General features: G+C 47.0%; 1 protein-coding gene across 1 annotated transcript; it reads left to right on the plus strand.

Moving 5' to 3' along the window:
• The first annotated feature begins 913 nt into the window (after positions 1–913).
• On the plus strand, positions 914–18,820 carry LOC121233380. Its single transcript, XM_041124228.1, has 5 exons — positions 914–1,026; positions 4,613–4,712; positions 6,096–6,153; positions 17,691–18,062; positions 18,369–18,820. Exons 1-5 carry the CDS (start codon positions 1,000–1,002, stop codon positions 18,418–18,420), a joined length of 609 nt encoding a protein of 202 aa, XP_040980162.1. The 5' UTR covers positions 914–999; the 3' UTR covers positions 18,421–18,820.
• Positions 18,821–20,076: the final 1,256 nt, after the last annotated feature.

Here is a 20,076-nt window from a genome sequence, read left to right on the forward strand (position 1 = left end):
TTTCTAGTACTTGGGTATATATAATTCCTCCATGATTTTCCTGCATCCTGTAGGTTAAAAACATCTATTTGGAGTCCAAATGGCCGTGATCCTCACCCTTTTTTTTGTACACAGAAACCAAAATATTTTAATCATTTTACCATGAAAAGGAATAAAAATTAATGACTTAAGAGTAATGCAAATGAGTTAGCCATTTCAATGACTGTGTGTTCAAGCCCCCGAATGTTCTGCAATGTTACTGTTAGTATCTGGTTTTTTGGTCCTTGCTTTTTTTCAGGCTGCAATTTCTATTTCTCAAGTTGTGGGAGCCTGAAAAATGCATTTGGTGAGTGAGTTCACTTAGGAAAGAAAATCACCGAGTCTGCCAGAGTCGTCAACAAGGAAAGTATGCCAAGACTGTAAAATATGCAGGCTCAGAGGGGAGTGGACGTATTTTAAAGGGGCAACCGAAACAAACCCCTCTGTTTCCGCTGGCTCTCCCCGGCAGCACTACCTGATAAGCCCTTCCTCAGACGTTCGGGTTTCCAAAGGGCTGCCGGTGTCTGCCCCTCTCGGTCTTGCTCTCTCCCTTCTTTTTGGCTGGGACCTTGGAGCCCGGTCGAGAAGGAGGTATTTTTTGCAGAGAGCAGCAGCTCACCTTGGTCTGGCGGGGTCTGACGCGCTGTCGGTGGGTGGCTGGGAGAAGGGCAGGAGTTTAAACCGGTCGCAGTTTATAGCAGAGGCGACGCACACTGCTGTTTCAGCTCCAATCCTTCTTCCTCTCCCTCTTTCTCCAGGGAAGGAGCAACCCAACTCTGTCCATGCCCAGCTACTTATCTTTACCGTGGCAAAATCAATTTTTTTTTTCAAAACTAATTTTTTCTTCAGTTTTGATGAGCTGTGGCGAAGCCTAGGCCTGGCTGTGGTCCCAGCTGCTGGAGAAGCTGGCTTTCCAGCCCGTCTCCAGTTTGCACTTTGGAGCCTGTCTCCCGGAGCCTTTCTGCATCGACCTTCTACTGTATGTGGCATATATGCATGATGGAGAAGGTATGCACGCTGACTTTGTAATCTAAATAAACACTCTCCTGACTCCAGTTATGAGCCTTCTGCAAAGGTTCTGCAAGTTTTTGAGTGTTTAAAACTCCTAGCCCTGTGTGCATCCTAGGGAAAAGCTGCAATGCCCCATGGTAGCCAGCACAAAATCCAAAGTGTGGTTTCCCGGTCAGTCCTCTGACCTGGCAAAGCAGAGCCAGGGCCAGCAGCGTTGATGTAGCTGCGAGGGCTGTCAGCACCCACCGCCGAGGATTCCTTGGGGTCCCCGTGGCTTGGGAGGTGCCGTGTCACCCCTGTGCTCCCTGCCCAGCCTTGCCACTCGGGTCACCGGCCCCGAGGCGATGCCATGGGGAAAGGAGGGGTAATGAGGCCAGGAATAAGATGGCCCCAAACTGGTACCTCTTCCATCCAGCTGCTAAATTCCAGCTGTGGGTTTTGACACCAGCTGTCAGCTCTGATTACCTGTCATGTTTGTAACAGTGCTGTCAGGCTGGCTGAGCTGCCAGTGCTAGGAGGAATCGGGGACTTTTTATGCAGGTTTGGTGGGTGTTTTTTTTAGTTTTATTGATTAAATCGGCAGGGTAGCGGAGAAGTTTTTTTGCCAAGTTGCAATGCAGGTTTTACTGGTGAGAAACTTTCTAGAGGAAAACGTTTTATGTTTATTTAGAAAGAAGAAGCATTAAAGAGATTAAATTTATCAGGGTCATCCAATGTAAGTCAAGAGTTCTTTTCATGTAAAATCAATGTGCGTGAATTATACGGGCAGAAATTGGAGGTTAACTCACTCATTAGTCACGTGGTGCTCAGGATAATAAATGTTTGATGCTGGAGCATTACTGATAATTTATTAGGCGTGGAGTAATAGGTAAAACAATGTGACAGGAAAGGAAGGAGAGGGGAATTAATAGGGGAAGGAAGAACGGCAGGGACCGTACAGGTCATCCACAGCTTATTGAATTTCATGTCCAAGCTCCCACTGACTTTAAAGGTATGGCGTGAGGCCATCTAACTGTGCGAATGTAGGTAGGCGAAGAGCTGGTTAATGAGAAGAGGTGTGGGAGGGAGGAGAGCCCAGGAGGGGAGGGAGGGAGGGGGCTGATGTCTGCTGCAGGGACCAGCGGTGCCTGCACCAGCGAGTGGCTGAAGACATGACGCTTGTTTGCCTCTTGCTGGAGGGTTTCTCTGAGGGCTGGTCCTGGGACCCACTAACATTTCCCTCCCATCGGTCTGCGCCTTCTGTTGCAGTGACATTTGTCATACTGTTGGAGCCTCTGCCTTTCAGCCAGGGTTGTTTGAAACTGGCCAAAAGCTTCTGGGGAGACGGAGGCCAGACTGGCTGGTTCGTTAAACACGCATGGCGATTGAGTGAGTTTTGTGTTATTAGGCAGTGAGGCTAAAAATGCTGAAGGGATTTGTCCCAGCAGAAGGCATTTCCCCTCCTCGGCCCCAGGCTGCTCCTTCCAGTGGCACAGCATAGAGAAGTTAGTCCATCAATCCTTAATGTTGCCTTTTGATGTTTTTTTTAAAATAAAATTTTATGGCTGTTATGAACCAATCTCACCGGCAGCACCCAGTTTGTGTTGTGCTGTAAAAGCATTAGAGAAGAAATGTAACGGGTTAGAGAAACAGTGACTGATTTACTGCATTGTCCTTGGCACTGAGCAATCAGCTTGGACCAGTGCAACTAACCCAACCCTGCTGATAGATGCCAGTAAATGCAGTGGATCATGGACGGCCTCTCCTTTAGCAAGAGTTACCAGTACTTACATTTTGAGAAGGTATCAGCATCTCAGATGCGAGGTGGTGTTTTGCATGTAGGAGCAAGCACTGGGCTGGGGAAGAGAAACCCCTTACGGCTTCACAGCTCCCGGGGCAAGGGAGACAACCTGGGAGGCCGCGCGCAGCGTGGCGGGCACGCAGAATATTTAGCATGAGGTGAGCAAGCGGAAACCCACCAGCTGGGTACGGGGTGGATTGGGATCTGGGCAGCGTGGGGACCCCGGGACTTCTGCTGGGAGAGGGGGAGGCTGGTGAAAAGGGACCTGTAGAAGGAGGGTGCAGCAGCGGCAGCAGCAGCAGCCTCGGTGCGCTGGCAGCACGAGCCTTTGAGAAGCGTCGAGAGGCTGTGGGTGAGGCGCTGGCTGGAAGAGGCTCCGGGCAGAGACCTTCCCCGCTGCTGCACCGACCCTGGGGCGTGCGGGGGAGCAGAGCATCGCACCCTCCCTGCACGGGCTCTGCTCGTCCCGACGGCCGTCCAGCCCGCTCCCCAAAGGAGGGAACCCCCCCAGGGCCTGGCTCCTAGCTGGCAACTCCGTGCAAACACGAGTAACTGTCTTTGGAGAGCCAATATGTGAGAGTGGGAAATTTGGAGAGTCGCTGCTGGGAGAAATTTTAATGTTTGGGGAAAGAGAGAGATGAGGCTGTCTGACGGGAAACGTATCATCACAGGAGAACACGAAACTGCAATTTTGCTCTCTTGTGCAAATGGTATCCAGCAGAACTTAATATGCAACGAAGAAATCCACTTCCACTTTATCGGCCAGACTAAATCATGTTATGCACAGGAGACTTCCTTTTGCTGTGTGCCAAATAGTAATAATTCTGTGCAGACTTGTAGACAAGGAAAAAAAATAAGCCACATAAAAATACCATATGTGCCAGGCATTTTCTGTGTATTTCCTCAGACATTTGAGGAGCACAATAATAAACTACTTTTTTTTTTTTTTTTTTTGTCTTTGAAAAGCAAATTAAGTTTTGTGAGAGGGGAAAGAATAGTTTCCTTAGCTTCAGATAACGGAGAACATTTCAGCCGCTCAGTTGGACTTTTTAGCAGCTCAGACAAAAGCGAGGTCAGGACACCAGCAGATACAAATTGAAGAGCATATGGCCAGTCAGACCGGACTTGCCAATTTATTGTATTCATCTAGCGAATATGTGGGGCACAGAGCAGGATAAGCGAGTCCATTAATATCAGAATAAAAAAAGATACGGAGGTGATATTAAAAGGACCTGGAAAATGGCAGGATCTGCAGGATGGGCCATGATTACCTACAGGGAACTAGCTCTGCTTTTGGAGCAGAGAACCAGCTTCATCCTCAAAACCTGCTCCCGCAGCCAAGCCTTTGTGGTGGGTGTGAGGATCTGCAAGGTCACAGGGACCAGGGAACTGGAGCTTGAGGGAGGGTTTTTTTGTTGTTGTTTTTGGGGAAAGCCCTTTCCAACTGGAAGATGGGCTTTTAGGAAGTATGATTAAAATGCTCACCGACATTTTAAATTTCCTTCAAAGGTGCCAGGTTCTTTGGAAGAAAATGCCGTTTTTTTCCCCAATTTCAGATCAGAAACTGTACATGGAAAGAGAGCTACTTTTCCCTTTCATTTTTGGATGTTTCTGGAAAAAGAGGAGGTAGTTTTCAGTGAAAGGCAGAGATAACCTGTCTGCTTTCTCTTTTCTCCTCCACTAAAAGAGAGTAAAAATTAGAAAACTTTTAATAATTTGAATACACATGGATGCTTTTTCTTCTAGGATACTTTTTATTACAATACATTCTCAATGATTCATTGTCTCTTGAAACTTCTCAAGGAACATTTAAGAGCACAACCTTCTTGGAAAGGACGAGGACGGTCTGCTCCTGTGAAGACTGGCAGAGTGTTCTCATGTTGCTCTATGGAGATTGCTGGAGGTGGTGCCTCTTCCTAATGGAGGGGAGATCTAACGGTAAATCGGGGATTATGATCAGTATTGTGCTAAAGAGGAGTCTGCCTCTATCTGGCACATTCCTTGGGATTGTTATTATTGGTAAAAAGCTTTCCTACTTTGTAATCAGGTTGTTTGGAAAAAGATGATAATGAAATCACATTTAATGGAAGCAAATAGAACATTAATTATGTGAGAAGCGGGTGAATTGAGGAGATCTGTTTTCTGCAGATAACTGGGGAGACTCGAGTCACTTTTGGTCTGCAGACACATGGTCATTCGTATCCCTTGAATCTTTTATTTGATATGAGCTATAATAGAGGTGGAATCTAGAGAGCATCTTTCCCTCATTGCTGAGGCATCTGTCATGTTGTGCCATGCGACTTCATGTTGTTCAAATGACATCGCCGGAGATAGCAGTGCAATGCAAAGCCAAGCGTGATATATATGACATGGCATGTCCAAAACAATACTTGCTTTTAGTAGATCAGTTATCCTTTAAAAGCTAGTATTTAGGTTTGTCTTAGATAATTCAATAGCTCCTGTCTCTGGTAGGAGTGATGTCAACCTGAGTTACTGTTTCTGATGAACAGCGATGGTGGGACAAGATGGCATGAAAAGGATGAAAGAACAGCAGACTCCGGGTGCGCATCCCAGAGCTCTTTTCCAAGTACCTGGTCAAGGCGAGGTTCCTGGGGCTGAGCAAGATAATGACGTGAGAAATAGTTGAACGGGATCTGTCACGAGCCAGCTGGCCTCAGCGATAGCATTTGCCCACCGCAGCACTCTTGAATTTTCTCTATCCTTTTTAATCCTCAGGTCACCACTAGCGTGCCTGTGTTAAGGTAGCGGAAGAAGAAGGAAAGAAAAACAAACCCCCAAACATACGTTTAGTTCCGTGAATTGGGTAAATGAGGAACTGTTGAAATCAAATGATTAAAAAACAAGCTGGGACTTAAACACTGACCAGCCAGTTTGTCCTGAAAACTGCATCTGGTGTGACCTGGCAGAGCTCCAGGGAGAAGCTGTCCTCTCAGACCCCTGGGAGAGCCAGGGTTGGAGAGCCTCCAAAAAGTGGGGGTGAGTCCCGGGCCTCCATAGTTTCTTCCTCTTCACAGAGGAATATTTTGAAAACTGTTTATTCTTGCATGTGAAAAACAGAAATCTAGGGTGGAAGGATCTTGGGTATTTGACAGTATCTTCCCTCCTTCTCTCTTGTTTTCTCTCTCTTTCTTTTTCCTGCACTCTCGCCTTGATGTCTTACATATGCCCTATGCACGCTGCTAACTGTCTGTTCTTGATAGTAATTATTTTCAGTGATTGAAAACACTTATTAACTTAGTTATAAAAAAAGTTGCATATTTTTCAGAGCCCCTGTTGAGGTTAGAAGAAAATAAGAAGGTTAAATCAGGTACCGAGCATCTGCGGTGAATAGTATTAATACCTTATTTATTATTGCACAGCTATTAAGTGTGTTTATTCAGAAGTATTGAATAAGCAGAAAGTCATCTACATAGGACACGGCTAAAATGTCAAGCTGCAAATTAGTTTGTTTACACGGGGAGCACCGAAGATTTTAGACCTGCTCTCTTGCGTGCTGTCATGCTCCAGGTTACAGGCGGTGAACCCACATTCAAATCAAAGCCATGAGTGGGGTGAACTTGGTTTTTAACCCAAGCACAGTTCACCAGGAGTTATTTACATGTACTGGCTGCCGAACTGAACCCGTGGTGCTGTTCATTGTTTCAGATGACCGCTTGCTTGTGCCCTGCAGCAGCCCCGGTGCTGCGTACCTCCTCTGGCTGTCATCTGAGAGAGTTTCCCATTGCCTACTCCAGAAGCACTGAGGGGCTGCTGCAGCTGTGAAGCAGGTGTATGCCTTTCCCTGCAAAGATTTTATTTTTATTTTAGGTCGTGGATCTTTAGCTCCTAAGGCCTGACTCTGCCCACAGGCTCCACGCTGTGTTGCCAGGCTTTCTGGAGATCTCTCAGACAGTAACCGCGATTTGGGGTTTGCAGCCACGTAAAGGTTACTCCTGCTGTGAGAAAGGATGGTGAAGCGGTTGTACTGGGTGCACTCTGCCACTAACGATCCTTTGCCAAAGCCCATTTTGTTTTGCCGTGTCGAATGTATTTGAACAAGATCATGGAAGGATTTTCTGTTCTCTGGCTGGCTGCGGAAGCGGTGTGGCAGGGAAGCTGGTGGGATAGCTTCTTCCATTCCAGGCTGGCCTCTTGCAGTGCATCAAATCTGGATGCCGTTCCCAAGCAGATCAGCCCTGAGATCTCTGCTCACGCTGCCAATGCAAAGATCAATTAGTCCCTGTCATACAGGGTGCTCTAAGGAGGAGACCAGTGCACTACAAAGTGGTCTGGACCTGCAGAGCCATTTCATGTCTGTCACCAAAGAACTATCAAAGAGTAATGACCTTGTCGCTAGTATGCAGCTGAGATGGATGTGAAGCGATGACCCAGATGTGTAAGACTCCATCCCATAATTAGTCCTCCAAACCAACCAGCTGCTATGCCACTGCTTTTCAACTGGCTCTCACCCCGACTGCATACCCACATAGTGCTGCTTGAATAATTTCACAAAAATTTCTCATAAGTGGCATATAAATCAGTGGCAACTGTACCTTCCCCGTCTGCGCAGTGCCAGCTGTAGGCAGATCCCCAGGTCCCACGGCTTCCCCTGTGAATGGAGATTCATCTCTTCTGCTCTTCATCACTTAGAAGAGGAGGACAGGGAGAGCTCGGGGATTTAGGGCACGGGAGGAGTACATGGGCATCTCATCTAGCTTAGAGTTTTCCTCAGCATAGGATTTTTTGGTAGTGCAGACCTATTGTTAAAGGGACATCATCCATCCAAAAAACCCCCAAACCAAAAGCAAAGCATTTTCCCCTCTGAATCTTCTGACAGCACTGCAGATTGCTGAAAGAAGGATTGAGAAAATTAATCTTCATCTGGGGAGGGCTTTTTTTCCTAGCTTGCTTTTTTCACAGAATCTCACTTTCCAGCTTCTTCGTTGCTTGCCAGGAGCGGTAGCCACAAATCCGGTACTGAATGGGAGCAAGGAAGACCATGAAGGGGAAAGCTGTGACTGAGGAAATGGAGCATCAGGATTTTGCTTTTTTTCTCCACATAAACCCCCTTTTATAAAACCTATAGGGGAAAAAAATTTTAAAAATTCAATTAGTGTTGTGCTTTAGTAAACTGAGTCCTAAAAAGTAGTCCATTTAAAAGAACAAAAAAAGCCTGGTTCCTGACTGCTAAACATGTTTGCCCAACCTCAGAGCTTCACTAATAACTCTACTATGTTTCTTAGCGCTAGGCATCATAGCAACTCTTCTGCAGTGTATTGCTTTACAGTGCTATGGCAGCTTTGTTTGTTTGTTTCTGAATGATTTCTAGGCATCTGAGGATACCCCAGTGGGTTAAGGCAAGCAAGGTGCTGCAGTGTTATTCTTGATGCTATTTAGCTTTTAACCCTCATGCATAGGAAGCAAAAAAGCTGGCTGTTGTAAATTAGCTCCATGTAACTCCAAGAACTAATATGAATGGAAATACTAGCTTCTTTAGCTGACTTGTGATGAAAAATATCATTCAACGGACTCAGAAAAATATTTTCTGCTCTTGAACAACACTCAGCTGAATGGGAAGTGTAAGGGGAAAAAAGCAAGCTAAATTTTGCATTAAAACATAGCACTCTTTCCATCTTCTCTCCTTCTCTTTTTTTTTAAATGCTGATAAACATTTCCCCCCTGTTTATCGTCACAACGGTCCACAGTTTTGTGTAGTGCAGCAGTGCGTAATTCAAGGCAGCACAATCTAAAGAAGCAGCATGCTTTAAAGCCGTGTATTTTCCCAGATACAGCATTATTGGGCCAGACAGCAGGTCTGCACCTTCTGCGGCTTTAATGAGGTTCATGAGGACCAGGCAGACAGAGCAGAGTGTCACTCTCTACCTGAATCCTCTCTATGTCATTTGCCATATCTGCATTTGTGAGAATCCTGCATCCATGAGAGCTCTCCATCTTGAGATGTAAGAGTGTGGGTGTTAATAAAAACGAAGTGTTTAAAAAAAACAAAAAAAAAAAGAAAAAAAGAAAAAAAGAAGAAAAGGCTTCTGGCCAAGTTGCACTGAAGGTATTTGCCATAGGGATGATGCAGGAGGTTTGTGGTGAATTGTTGGGTGATTTGAGAAGTAAAGATCCAAACTAAAAAGAAAAGAATCAAATTTTCTCTACTGAATACCTTCAGCAAATATTTCCGCATCTTCTCCAGTTACTAAATATGGTAATACTTCAAGAATTAAGAGCTGAGTGTAGGAGCATATGAAATATCAGGTCGTAGGAGGTTAAAGAAGTCTTTTGAAGTACAACTTCCCGAATAATTTTCCTCTTGCAAAAATTTGATTGCCTTTCGAATAACCCTGTTTAGAACGCATTTACTGATCGTTATCTTGCGGGCTTACATCCTGTAATGAAATCTTCCCCACCGTCATTTGGAGCGTGGTCCTCCCGGAGCTGGTGGGCTTGGCCGTGGCCGTGGCTGGTGTGCTGGGGTGGTATGGCAGCTCCATCTCACCCCCCTCTCCTGACACCAGCCGCTTCCCTTCCTCTCCTTCTGCTTTTAAAGGACAGCCAAAGTGTTTCACGCATTGAAATCCCTGTCTCGTTGAAATTGCTCTCAACTGGCTGATTTCCTTTGCCTTACAACTTGTAATTAATTAGGAAAAGGTTAATTCCGCACCTTCCAGTACCTTCTTTCTGATATTATTCAGACCATGGTTATCTTTCCCTGTCTCCTTCTTTCCTCTGGCTCTCTTGTAAAAATGGCTTTTTAGGATTAGTCAGTTTCTGATCTTGATATTTTTGTCTGTTGCCTTGTACGTCTCTATTTAAAAGCATATTACCAGTGTCACTTCATGTGAAATCCATGTAATTATTTTTTAGGTTTGAAAGGTTTTTGCTTTTAAAGGGCAAGCAACAATTTTCAGTAGTCTTTCCAGGAGCATTAAAACGCGTGGGGATTTCCAAACACAGCGGGAGGAGAGGTTTCACCATCAGCAGTGCGGAGCGTCTAGAAGAGCTAGCTGGTGTCCCTTGACACTTTCTTTGTGGAGGATGACGGCCATCTGTAGAGGCTTTTCAGAGCCTAATTTTAAGAGCATTTTAAAGAAATCTCTCGTTTGGTTACAGAGAGACCACCTGGATGCCTAACATCTATTGTGTGTGCCCTTCTAGGAAAATTCAAGGTAAGAAAATAAAGTTTTAGGAAATGGCAAAACCTTTTTCAAAGTATTTATTTCTGGATTCAGGGTTTTCCTTTCTCATCAAAAGTGTTAATCAAATTCAGCATGGCTTGACCAGTGGACCAGGTCAGTCTTAGTTGTCCTCAAAGATTATTCAGTGTCCCCAAATTCTGCTGGGTATGTCCAGCAAAATCAGGGGCCATGATGTGTTCTTCTTTAGAGATCCTTGCCCTACAGTAGTTTAATTTTCTTTCTGCCAGGAGCACCGGGGAGCGGTGTGGCACAAGCACTATGTGGTGCTCAGTTAGGGGCAAGCAACCAAATCCTGGCTGGTGGCCAGTGCATCATTGCAGCTTGCTCTCAGGAAAGATCTTATGGCGTGGGGTATTTGCTCTTTGTGACTGCTGCTCAGCAAGATGGTGCCTTTCTGCTGTTCCCTTCAGGGAATGACTACAAAAAGTGGTACAGGGGCAGGGACAATCCATGTTTGGGACTCTTCTGATGGGACCAGAGATTTAGTACAGGATGGTATGTCTTAGTCTGGTGAAGGATAGCGTTGTGTAACGTTGTCGGTATTGCTACTCCACCATGCTATGATTAACCTGTTTTGTCATCAGAGAATGTCAATATGCACCAGCAAAAAAAGAAATCTCACTTAGGAAGGCTAAATAAGTACATAGAGCAGCCAAAGGTACGGGGATGTGGAAGGGCAGGTCAAGCCAGTGAGAGGATCATATCTAGCACTTGTGGGGGCTTTGCGGGTTGTGGTATCTCACCGGGAAGCAATACTGTTTTCACTCATGTGGATGAATATTGGTGAAGCTTTGGCAATGTAACGTAGGGCACCTGTGCAATAGGCGATATACAAATACATCCTGCATCCATTGAACTGACCTTTCATATTCTCACAATCTGGTGTGTAAAGCACACAAAGCTCCACCAACCTTCTAGTCCCTGGAGTTCTCACAAGGGTGAGATAAGGACATGGTCAAGAGGTTCCTTCACTGTATTTCTATTTTTGATAGGAGAGTGTTGGAAGTACTTCAGCTGTGCTGCTGAACTCCTGTTTTTAAGACAGCTTAGTATTTCTTAGCGTTGTGGTTTTTGCTTACTTTATTCAAGTACTAATTATGGCAACATTAATATAGACCAATTTTAATACTGAAGAAGCATGCACCAACATTTGTGAAGACATACTGCCGAATGACTTTACAGCCATCCTTGATGGAGGACAGGATGGACATGTACAAGGAGAAGAACTAGGAGGATTGGGAAGAGCATTAGGGAAAAACTTGAGTCTGAAATTTGAACTAATTAGACAGGGAGAAGCAAGAGAACTGTTGGCAGGAGCAGGAGGAGCAGAAGGGAGAATTTCCCGCTCTAGCAAATCCCTGGTTACAGGTGAGCAGACGCCAGGAGGGTGTGGGAGAAAGAGAGGGGGAAGACAAGGTCGCTGCACTTGCTGTTACTGCTCAAAGCAGCAGCGGGCCATTCACGGCAGCATCTCTCCACCCCGAAGTCCCTAGGCTGCCTTTCCCCAGCGTCGACCCAGTAGCGTTGATGGAAGAGGGCCTGCGAGTGACTGCTAGAAGCCAGCAGCAGCAAGTGTTCGTCAGGGGAGCCCTGGTGAGGCACCCAACGTTCTTACCCTCTGCTGTTGACCAAAGCCAGAGGCGGGGAACTGGGCTGGCTGGACCTTTGGTATACTCTGGTATGGGGGGTCCTGTGTTCTTCGTGTAGCCTCTGGCATAGCATCTGTGGCTGCCTCAGCAGGTGACGTGTGTCGGGATGAAGCGGTTCGGTTCCCTGGGGGAGAAATGACAATGGTCATTCGTAGCCAGGCTTTTAAGTGCCATTTGGTAGAGCAAATGCATTTAGAAAATAACATTGTTGAAACAACAGAGCTGTCTATGTTGTATTCTTGTCCTCTGAGGATTGCCTTTCTCCCAGCTTTGAGGAGAGCAGGGCGAACTCGTCAGGCTGTCCTGCAGGCGTGACCCCAGCCCCACGTACCTCTCTGAGCAGCGCGTCCTAAACGTCACTCACCCTTTTCTGAAATGATTTCTGCACTCTTGGGCATGGGGTTGGTTTTTGACCTTCAGGCTTCCACCTCCAGCACAACAGGACTTGTCAGCTTCTCGGACACGGGCTGTAGATGACTCCAAACTGAAAGGTTGCCCACTTGTCTTTTGAGCTTGTGCCAGGCTGTCCTTCAGGTTAGGGCTGGGCTCCGACAAGTGCAGCACAGGAAAACCAAGTGATTGCTGGTGTTTGCAGAGACTGCGGGTCTCGTGATAAGCAGACTCGGTAAGAGCGGTCCTATGCAAGTCTGAAAGGCAAGAGGACAAAACTAACCTCTAAGGGCGTTAATTTAGTGAGGTTATTTTCAACCACCTTCATCGTTTTATCACTCTCTTCATGCTGCTTGTTGTTTTAATCCTGCCTGCAGGCTCAGGGAGAACTGCCTGGGAGCAGAGGGTGCATGAAATAAGGAGTAAAGGGGTGATTTAAGACCTCCAGCCTTTGGTGGTGGAGGGGACAGGGGTCTGTGTATGTGAGTTATGAAAAAGCACTGCAGAGAAGCACTGAGCACGCTCGCCCTCCTGACCGCGCTGTTCTTCAGTGCGGGTTTCTTCTGCAGCAGCTTTTGCAATGACCGCTAATGTTTTTAATATAGGTGGGGTCTCTGTCATTGTGACAGTCCCGCATGGGCCCAGCTCCTCTAAATTGCCAGGGCAGGCTGGCCCCCCGCCAGCCCGGCGAGCTCCATCAGCCTAATTGGGGCTCCCAGCAGGGCTCTGCTGTGCGGAGCAGCTGGTGCAACTGGGGCACCCTCGGCAGCAATCGCTGCTCTTAATGAGTTTGTTGCTGTTTCATTAATGAGCAAGTGGCTGGGATTTCATTTTCCCCCCGTACTGGTTTCCCAGACCCCTTCTTGAGAAAGCAGACCAAATTCAGACAAAAGTATTCGGAATACAGTATTCTACATGAAATTACTTCTATTTTTTTTTTTCTTTTTGACTTCCTTTTAACCAGAGCAGAGTCTCTGAAGGCATCAAAATCGATACTTTTTGCATATACAGTGCTACTGCATTTGAAACTATTTGCCCTTATTAACTAACGTAAACATATCCCTAAATGGCAGTGCTGTTCCTGGCTGAGTAGCATCACATATTTCCAGGGAGAATTAGGATTTTGAGGAGGAGAGGGTTTTATGTAGCCAAAAACCTAAAGAATACACACAACCCCCACCACCTGAACTATGTGTGTTTCTTTGAATGCGTTTTCCATAGATTTCTGCAAGGTGTTTTGTGAAGGGAGCAGCAGCCAGAGACCGGCACCACAAATGTCAGTAAGTGAATGAGCGGCAGCAAAATATTTCCCTCCTTGGAAAGCGGGGATGCTTTCCTCCCCAGCCCTGGAGAAGCACACACCGACACGGTCAAGATAGGGGTGAGCAAACAGCTGAGCTGGTCTGCGGAGCAAGGACTCGCCCTGCGGTCCGAGGGAGCCCGGGGTCTGACGGGCTGGAGGATTAGCCTGCTTATCTGCTTTTCTGGCTTTCAGTTAGGATTTAGTTAAGAATTTCCTGCATCTGCATCAGCAAGAAGAAATGGCTGTTCCTGGGCTTTGGAAAGGTCAGCAATAGGCCAAAGATATTTAAGCACATGGTTTGAGACTTTCAAGGTGTTGGAAGTGCGTAGGCTGGAGTCAAATCCTGAAAGTAGGTCCTTGGCATCAAAAAAGCAAGTATGGAAGAAGCTTCTGGCTAGGACCGCTTCACTGTATATACGTGCATTTGTAAGCGGCAGGAGATGTGTGCGCTCCATTTTGTGTCGGCTCTTTGTCCCTCCACACCAAACTGGCCCCCTCTGCTGCTCCCTTTCAAACCAGCAGCAAAGCTCCCATGGGCTCGGGCGCTGCTGGGTCTCGCTGGGTGCATGGCATTCGGGAGACTGTCCTGCTGGGCTGGAGCTCCCCTTGCCGCAAAGCCCCGGGGCCCCGACTTCTGCAACCCCAGCTGCACTTTGCCCGCCAGCAGTCATCTGGTAGGTGCCTGCTTTGAAGCGTTACGCCTCTGCAGGCGGAAAGAGCCCCTCAGATTAATGGTCTGCCTAAAAGCTAAAAAAAGAAAAATGAAAAAGAAATAATTTAAAACATCACAGTAAAATGCCACTCCATATCTGAAAGTATCCATTAAAACTTTTATAGAGCTTTTTACATTTGTTTCCCCTGTTTTACATTTTGTTCCAGATTCAGGCACTCCTCTTTTATAATTCTCCTTTGTAATAAACATTTTCGCCTTGGTTGGCTCTGTACTAACAGGGACTATTTGCTGTGCAGAAGGGAACGTGGGGGTTTTGCCTAGAATAGAGCTTTTCTTTCCAAAACCACCATTTGCAGGGATCCAGCCCGGTCAGGAGCCGCAGGCTCACCACAGGAAGTGTTCCTGCAGCATCTTTCTTAAAAATTTCTTTGTTTTTTGGGGGGGACTCAGTGAAGCGCATCTGGGATTCACACCCTGGTTCTCTGCCTGCAGCTCCTTCACCACAAGCCTCGTGGGGGTGGGCAGAAGGAAGGGCTGGCACTGGGAAAGCTGCAGCATCCCGTGGCCAGGGCTGAGGGTCCCTCTCCCCCGTCCCACCACACTGCTCCCGGTCCTGCTGCCTCCACACGTGTCCCCACCACTCTGCCTTTCACCGCCTCCCAGTCCTCATGTGTGTTCTTTCTTTTCATGTTCTTTCTTTTCATGGTCTTTCTGTTAAAAAAACCAAACCAGAACAAAAAAATTATAAGGTCTGCTGTGGGTGAGAAAAGCAAAAGCTTCTAAGGTTCAGCAGGAATTGGGCAGTTGTCTGCCCCCTCCTCTGGACTGCGGGCAGGGACAGGGTCACCAAGGAGTGGCTCAAACAAGCCGCTGAAGTCCAATGAATTACTGCAGAGTAAAAGCTGCATAACCTGCTCTGCCTGCACATCCCGGTCCTTGGTCCAGGCCTAGCTTTGCATTGCTCTGCTCAAAGGTGTTCCTTTTCATTAAAACAAAAAAGTAATTATAAAAAATATAAACCTTTCACCTGTTTAGTGTTTCTTTTGGAAAAGATTTTAACTCTGATAAGTATCAAAAGAGTATTACACAAGCCCTGCCGTCTGTGGTGGAAGCCCGGGAACAGCGGGACGTGTCCTGCGTCCCTCTCAGCCCGTCCCCTCTGGTGGGGTCCAGGGAGATGCTCGCCCGCCCGCCCGCCCGCCCGCTCTTGGAGCGAGAGGCATCTGCTGCTGCATCAGCTTTAACCCCGGGCCTCTCTAAGTGAAACCCGCTCACCAAGGCACATTGTGCTTGGGGATTTGTGATGCCAACTGTTATGTTGTTGCTTTGAAAATAATTTTAAGACCTCAAATTTAGAGTCAAGTGTCCCGATACGAAAATGCCAGCCGCTTACCTGGTTAGTCACAAGTGACCGAGGGAGCATGCGGTGCCACATATTACTGCTTCCTTGCCTTGCCTTTTGTTTTTGTCTCACGTGTGCACGGCATTGCAGAGCCCCCCACATGAAATCCCACTCGGTGCTCACCTGTAGTTCCCGACTACGAGATTTGACAGTGCGTTATTTCTTCTTTCGCCTTGTCTCTAGTCCACTGCTCTACCCCCTAAATGGATAGCTGGTTTTGAACGTTAAGTGTTTGCAGCGAAGCCTCTGCCTGTGGGCCAGTACAGCGGGTACCGCATGGCTGCCTGGACAGGCATTTCTCAGGAGCAATAAAGGCTTAACACCGGCATTGCCGGGGCGGTGCCGCCCTGTAGAGCGGCTCCTTGCACGGCTCCTCTTCTTGCTGTATTGCCTGGTTGCTGTACCCGCGCTGGGGCTCTCCTGCCCTTTCTCTGGCTGCTTGGCATCGGCGCACCTGAGCCTTGCAAATCGAGGGCTGACTTCAGGAATGCAAATAACGTTCCCTGTGCATCCACACCATGTCTCTAAAAACCTTTTCATCGTGTTCCTTGTTGCCCTGGAGGATAATTACTTCAAAGAGCAGCCCCGTTGCCTGGTGTTTCAGTTTATCTCATTACCATTGTGTTTGCCAAGCCGGCCAGCTTTGCCAAAAACAGAATCAAGGTTGCTGGCAGTGCTGACTGGCTCACATGTTCACCCTCTCTGCTGGCTGAGATGCTAATTTTTCCTTGATTGCAAACCCTGCATTCATTTTTTGTGAATTAGCCGTGCCTACAGATAACGGCATAATGGCTTTAAAACCCGGGCCCGAGCCTGCGGGCCCCTCTCCACGGGCCGTCAAAGGCAGGGCTAATGGATGCTGTTAGAATATTTACTTGCCACTTCTTTGGCCAAGGGGAGCAGCTGGCTGGCACCCACGGTTGGCAAAGGGCGGGCGGGAGCATCGCGTCGGAGAGCTGCTTGGCAGGCAGCGCGCCGAGGGGAGGAGCTGGAGGAGGCACAGCAATGCGGACGGACGGACAGACGGACGGGCGGGCGCAGGGATGTAGGCACCATTGCAAAGGTCATTTGTCGCAGTGCTGGCTAGTTGCAAGAATAGAGATGAGAGCTGACAGCTTCTGGCTGTAGGGGCTTCCCTGGGCTTCAGGAAGACTAGAACAGCCTCGGGATACCCTCAGGAAGGTCTTAATATAATCTGATTTCCCTCTTCTAATCTTGAATTGATTGCAACAAACTAGGTGTAAATTTTTAAAAAGTTTTTGGTGCGAAATGCTGAGCCAGCAGTAGCGTAGCCACAAACCGAACAGACATTCGTGCTCACGCTGATTTGCGTTGGCATTGCCATCACGGTCAGAATGGGGCACCAAGCTTTGGACTGTTGCTTAAAATTAGTTTAATGGCTGAGGATTATTTTATCATTTTTAAGAATCCTAAAATCAGACACCCCTCCAAAAAAGAAAGAAAATTAGCAAAGTCTGGCTCTCTTAACTCAGGTCTGAGCAGCACTAGCAGGGATGGATGACAGGGAGTGGATAGCCACGTCCCTGGGTTTTACATTGCTGTTTAGGATAAACCTGCCGTAAGTGATGCTATGGCTGTTGCTAAGCAACAAGTGATGATTGCTATAGCCAATATTCCCCTCTTAAAGGTACATTTGCAAAGAGTAATCTTTTGTGTGCGTGAAATTAATTTGCAGATGTATGGATTTATATTAGTTAATGGCAATAAACTTTGGAAATGCTTCAGTGCGGTGTTAAAATGGAATACAATGTGGCATGAAGATATTGCGTAGCAAAAACATTAAGCCCTCCCCTTTAATTAATTGGAACTTAAAGCTGGGATATCTTATGCACCAAAATAAATTAACAGTAAATCAGGTTACAGAATAAATTAACAAATTAAATCGGGTTAGTTGGAAAGTTTAAAAGAAAGAGCGTCTGTGAGCTGCTTGCATTGCGAATACCGTTAAAAAGTCTTGAGCTGGAAGGGAAGGCTCACATAGAAAAACATAACTGTCCAGGTGCTGTGTGAAAGTGGCTGATTTTCAGTCTTTATTATCAAAGACTGGACCTGCTCTAAACATGGATTAAAACTCAGCCATGGTGTAACGCCCACCGAAGTCAAAGCAGCCACATCAAGGAAGGACTTTGGCTGCTTATTTTCTTCTGGTTTTGTGAATTGTTGCCATAGATTTGCAGAGGAGAATGCTCCTTTCGCAAGCCACCACAAACCTCCCTTTTTCTTTTCTTTTTTTTTAAGCTTCTTTTCCTTCTCTTGCTTTTCTCTACCGGCAAGGACTTCACTTCGTCTCCTGTGCCTGCAGAAGATGCTCCCACCCCTCGCTCGCTCCCCAGGGACGTACCCCCGGTCCAACCTGTGGCTACAGCGGCTCTCATTGCCTGTTAACCTTGGCCAACGCGGTGGCTTTTGGAGATGGACGGAGCCATTTGCAAGGCCTGGGCTGAGGTGCTGCTGGCTCACAGGGTCTCCAGGAGGGGCCGGCGTGATGGTCCTGCCATGCCGCAAAACTTCCCTGCACGCCTTCGGTCACCCTGGGCTCGCTCTGCCGCCGCGGCACGGCTGGAGAAACGCTCGTCTGCCGGCGGCGGGGAGAAGGGGAACCGTGGCAAGGTATTTTAACTGTATTACTTTCAGGTGGTTGCTACATCTTTTCTAATTAAAATAAAATCATCTTAGGACTCCTGAAATGAATATTTGGTATAATAGATTCAGAAAGTGATGAAAATGTTTTCATTAAACAGTGAGAGAGGGAGAGAGACCCTGCAAGGCATAGCATTTTATCTCAACTCTCTAATAACATTAATAAACTCTTTAATCTTTGTCACGTTTATGACTTAATGGCAATCCTTAAAGACATGATAGACAAGTAAGAGCTGCCAGGTTCCTTTAACCTATAAGCATTCATATTCTTCACAGGATTTTGATTAAGTGGAAAATTCCTCTGCGATGGGCTTTATTCTCCGTGTAAAGCTGTGCTCCGCAGTTGCCGTGAGTGGCGGAGGATGCTCAGCCACCGGCCGGGTCCCGGTGGTGCCGGGGGATGGTGGTGGCATCTCCCTCCTCCATGGCCAGGAGCCAGGTGGGTGCTGGCTCCTTCCCACCACCGGCCGGGGGTATTTAGTGTCAGTCCCAGTGTGACCAGCCCACGCCGTTTCCCTTGTCCCACCCGTTGCTGCCCGGGCGCCGACCTGACTGTGCTGATGGGCTTCGCTTCATCGGTCACCTGGGGGGACTTCATCCCTGCTTGCCCTTTATAGTGTGTTTCAAGTGATTGATGGTGAGCTTTATGTTGTATTCTCCACTTTCTCTGGGCTACAGAGCACTGAATGATACCCACCCCCTATATCTTTGCTCACATACACAAGGGTCTGAGGTGGTCTGCAATTTCAAACAAGGAATTTTTGCTAAGCAGCCGCATTGAAAGAGTGTTATTTGGTTGCACGGTCAAGCCCTCCAGCTGCGGATGCCAGACTGAGAGTTGCCAAGCGCGAACTTCACCCTGCCCCTGTACGCTGGTGTCCTGCGGTCCAAAAGAAGCTGGTGTCCAGGGGGAAAATAGTATGCGATCACGTAATGGGAGGGCTGCGCAACAAGACAGGCACAGCTAGGAACTGAACCCAGCCTTTGTATTTTTCTTTCTTTTTTTATTTTTTTTAAATTTTTTTCAGACTCCCAGCTATCTGGCATTTTCTAATCTTCAAGCCCTTGACTATAAAACCTAATTAATGCCCTTTTAATGCAAGGCTTTTGCATTTAATCTCCCAGTGCTTATTTTTTTAATGTTACGTGCAAGTGCAGCCTTTCTTCCTCTATTGCCAGGGCTTGGACCCAGATTACGCATTACTGGGGCCACCGGCCCAGCGTTCCCCAGTTGGGAGCAGAAGGATGCTCCTGCACCCCCGGGGCTGAGGCCAGAAAAGGGCTGTCAGTGGCAGCTTGGCCCTTTCGGTCCCCCCTGGGTACCCTGCGCCCCTGGGAGGGCCGGGGCAGCCGCATCCCTTCCCTGCGTGACTCGGGGGTGCGGGGGCATCTACTGTGCCCGAAAAGAAAGAGCTCCACACGGTGCAGATGGTATTTCATACGGGTTTGGTTCAGTGTCATCTGCTGTGAACATAAATACCAGCTCGGTAACTTCACTGTTTTAAATGGTAAGCTGAAACCTCTTTGGTTGATTTTTCAGTCAAATGCCAGTAACATAATGAAAAATCACCATTAACTCCCTCCTTTATTTGCATAGTTTTGATGCTGTCAAAAAAAGACAACGCTCATGTAGCATAAGGAGAATTTTTAAATAGAAGCATTACATTTTAAAACCCTAATAAAGATAAAAGCAAAATAAACACTGAAATTTGAATTTAGAGAATGGGAGAAGAAAGATTAGTCTGTGCTGGTGAAGTAATGAAGGTAGTGGCTGGTAACAATTTTTAATAGCACATTAATGCTGAATTACTTTGGAATTTCTGCAGGAGTCGAGATGACATCCACATAAACACCAAATGAATTCCAAATGATTGGTATTATCATAAAGAGCACCAAATGAATTAATAATGATGGAACACTTAAACTAAAATGTTATCTTCTCTAATCTGTTGTCTCTTTTATGCACTGCACAATTCATTTTTAG

This window comes from Aquila chrysaetos, chromosome 6 (assembly GCF_900496995.4).
Source record: "Aquila chrysaetos chrysaetos chromosome 6, bAquChr1.4, whole genome shotgun sequence".
Classification (NCBI taxonomy): Eukaryota; Metazoa; Chordata; class Aves; order Accipitriformes; family Accipitridae; genus Aquila; species Aquila chrysaetos.

Coding starts and splice junctions, on each gene's coding strand:
- LOC121233380 (XM_041124228.1), top strand. CDS start 1,000: ATGTGGCATATATGCATGATGGAGAAG. Junction 1,027..4,612: donor ATATATGCATGATGGAGAAG/GTATGCACGCTG, acceptor AAACTTCTCAAG/GAACATTTAAGAGCACAACC. Junction 6,154..17,690: donor TCAGGTACCGAGCATCTGCG/GTGAATAGTATT, acceptor TTTTTTTTTAAG/CTTCTTTTCCTTCTCTTGCT.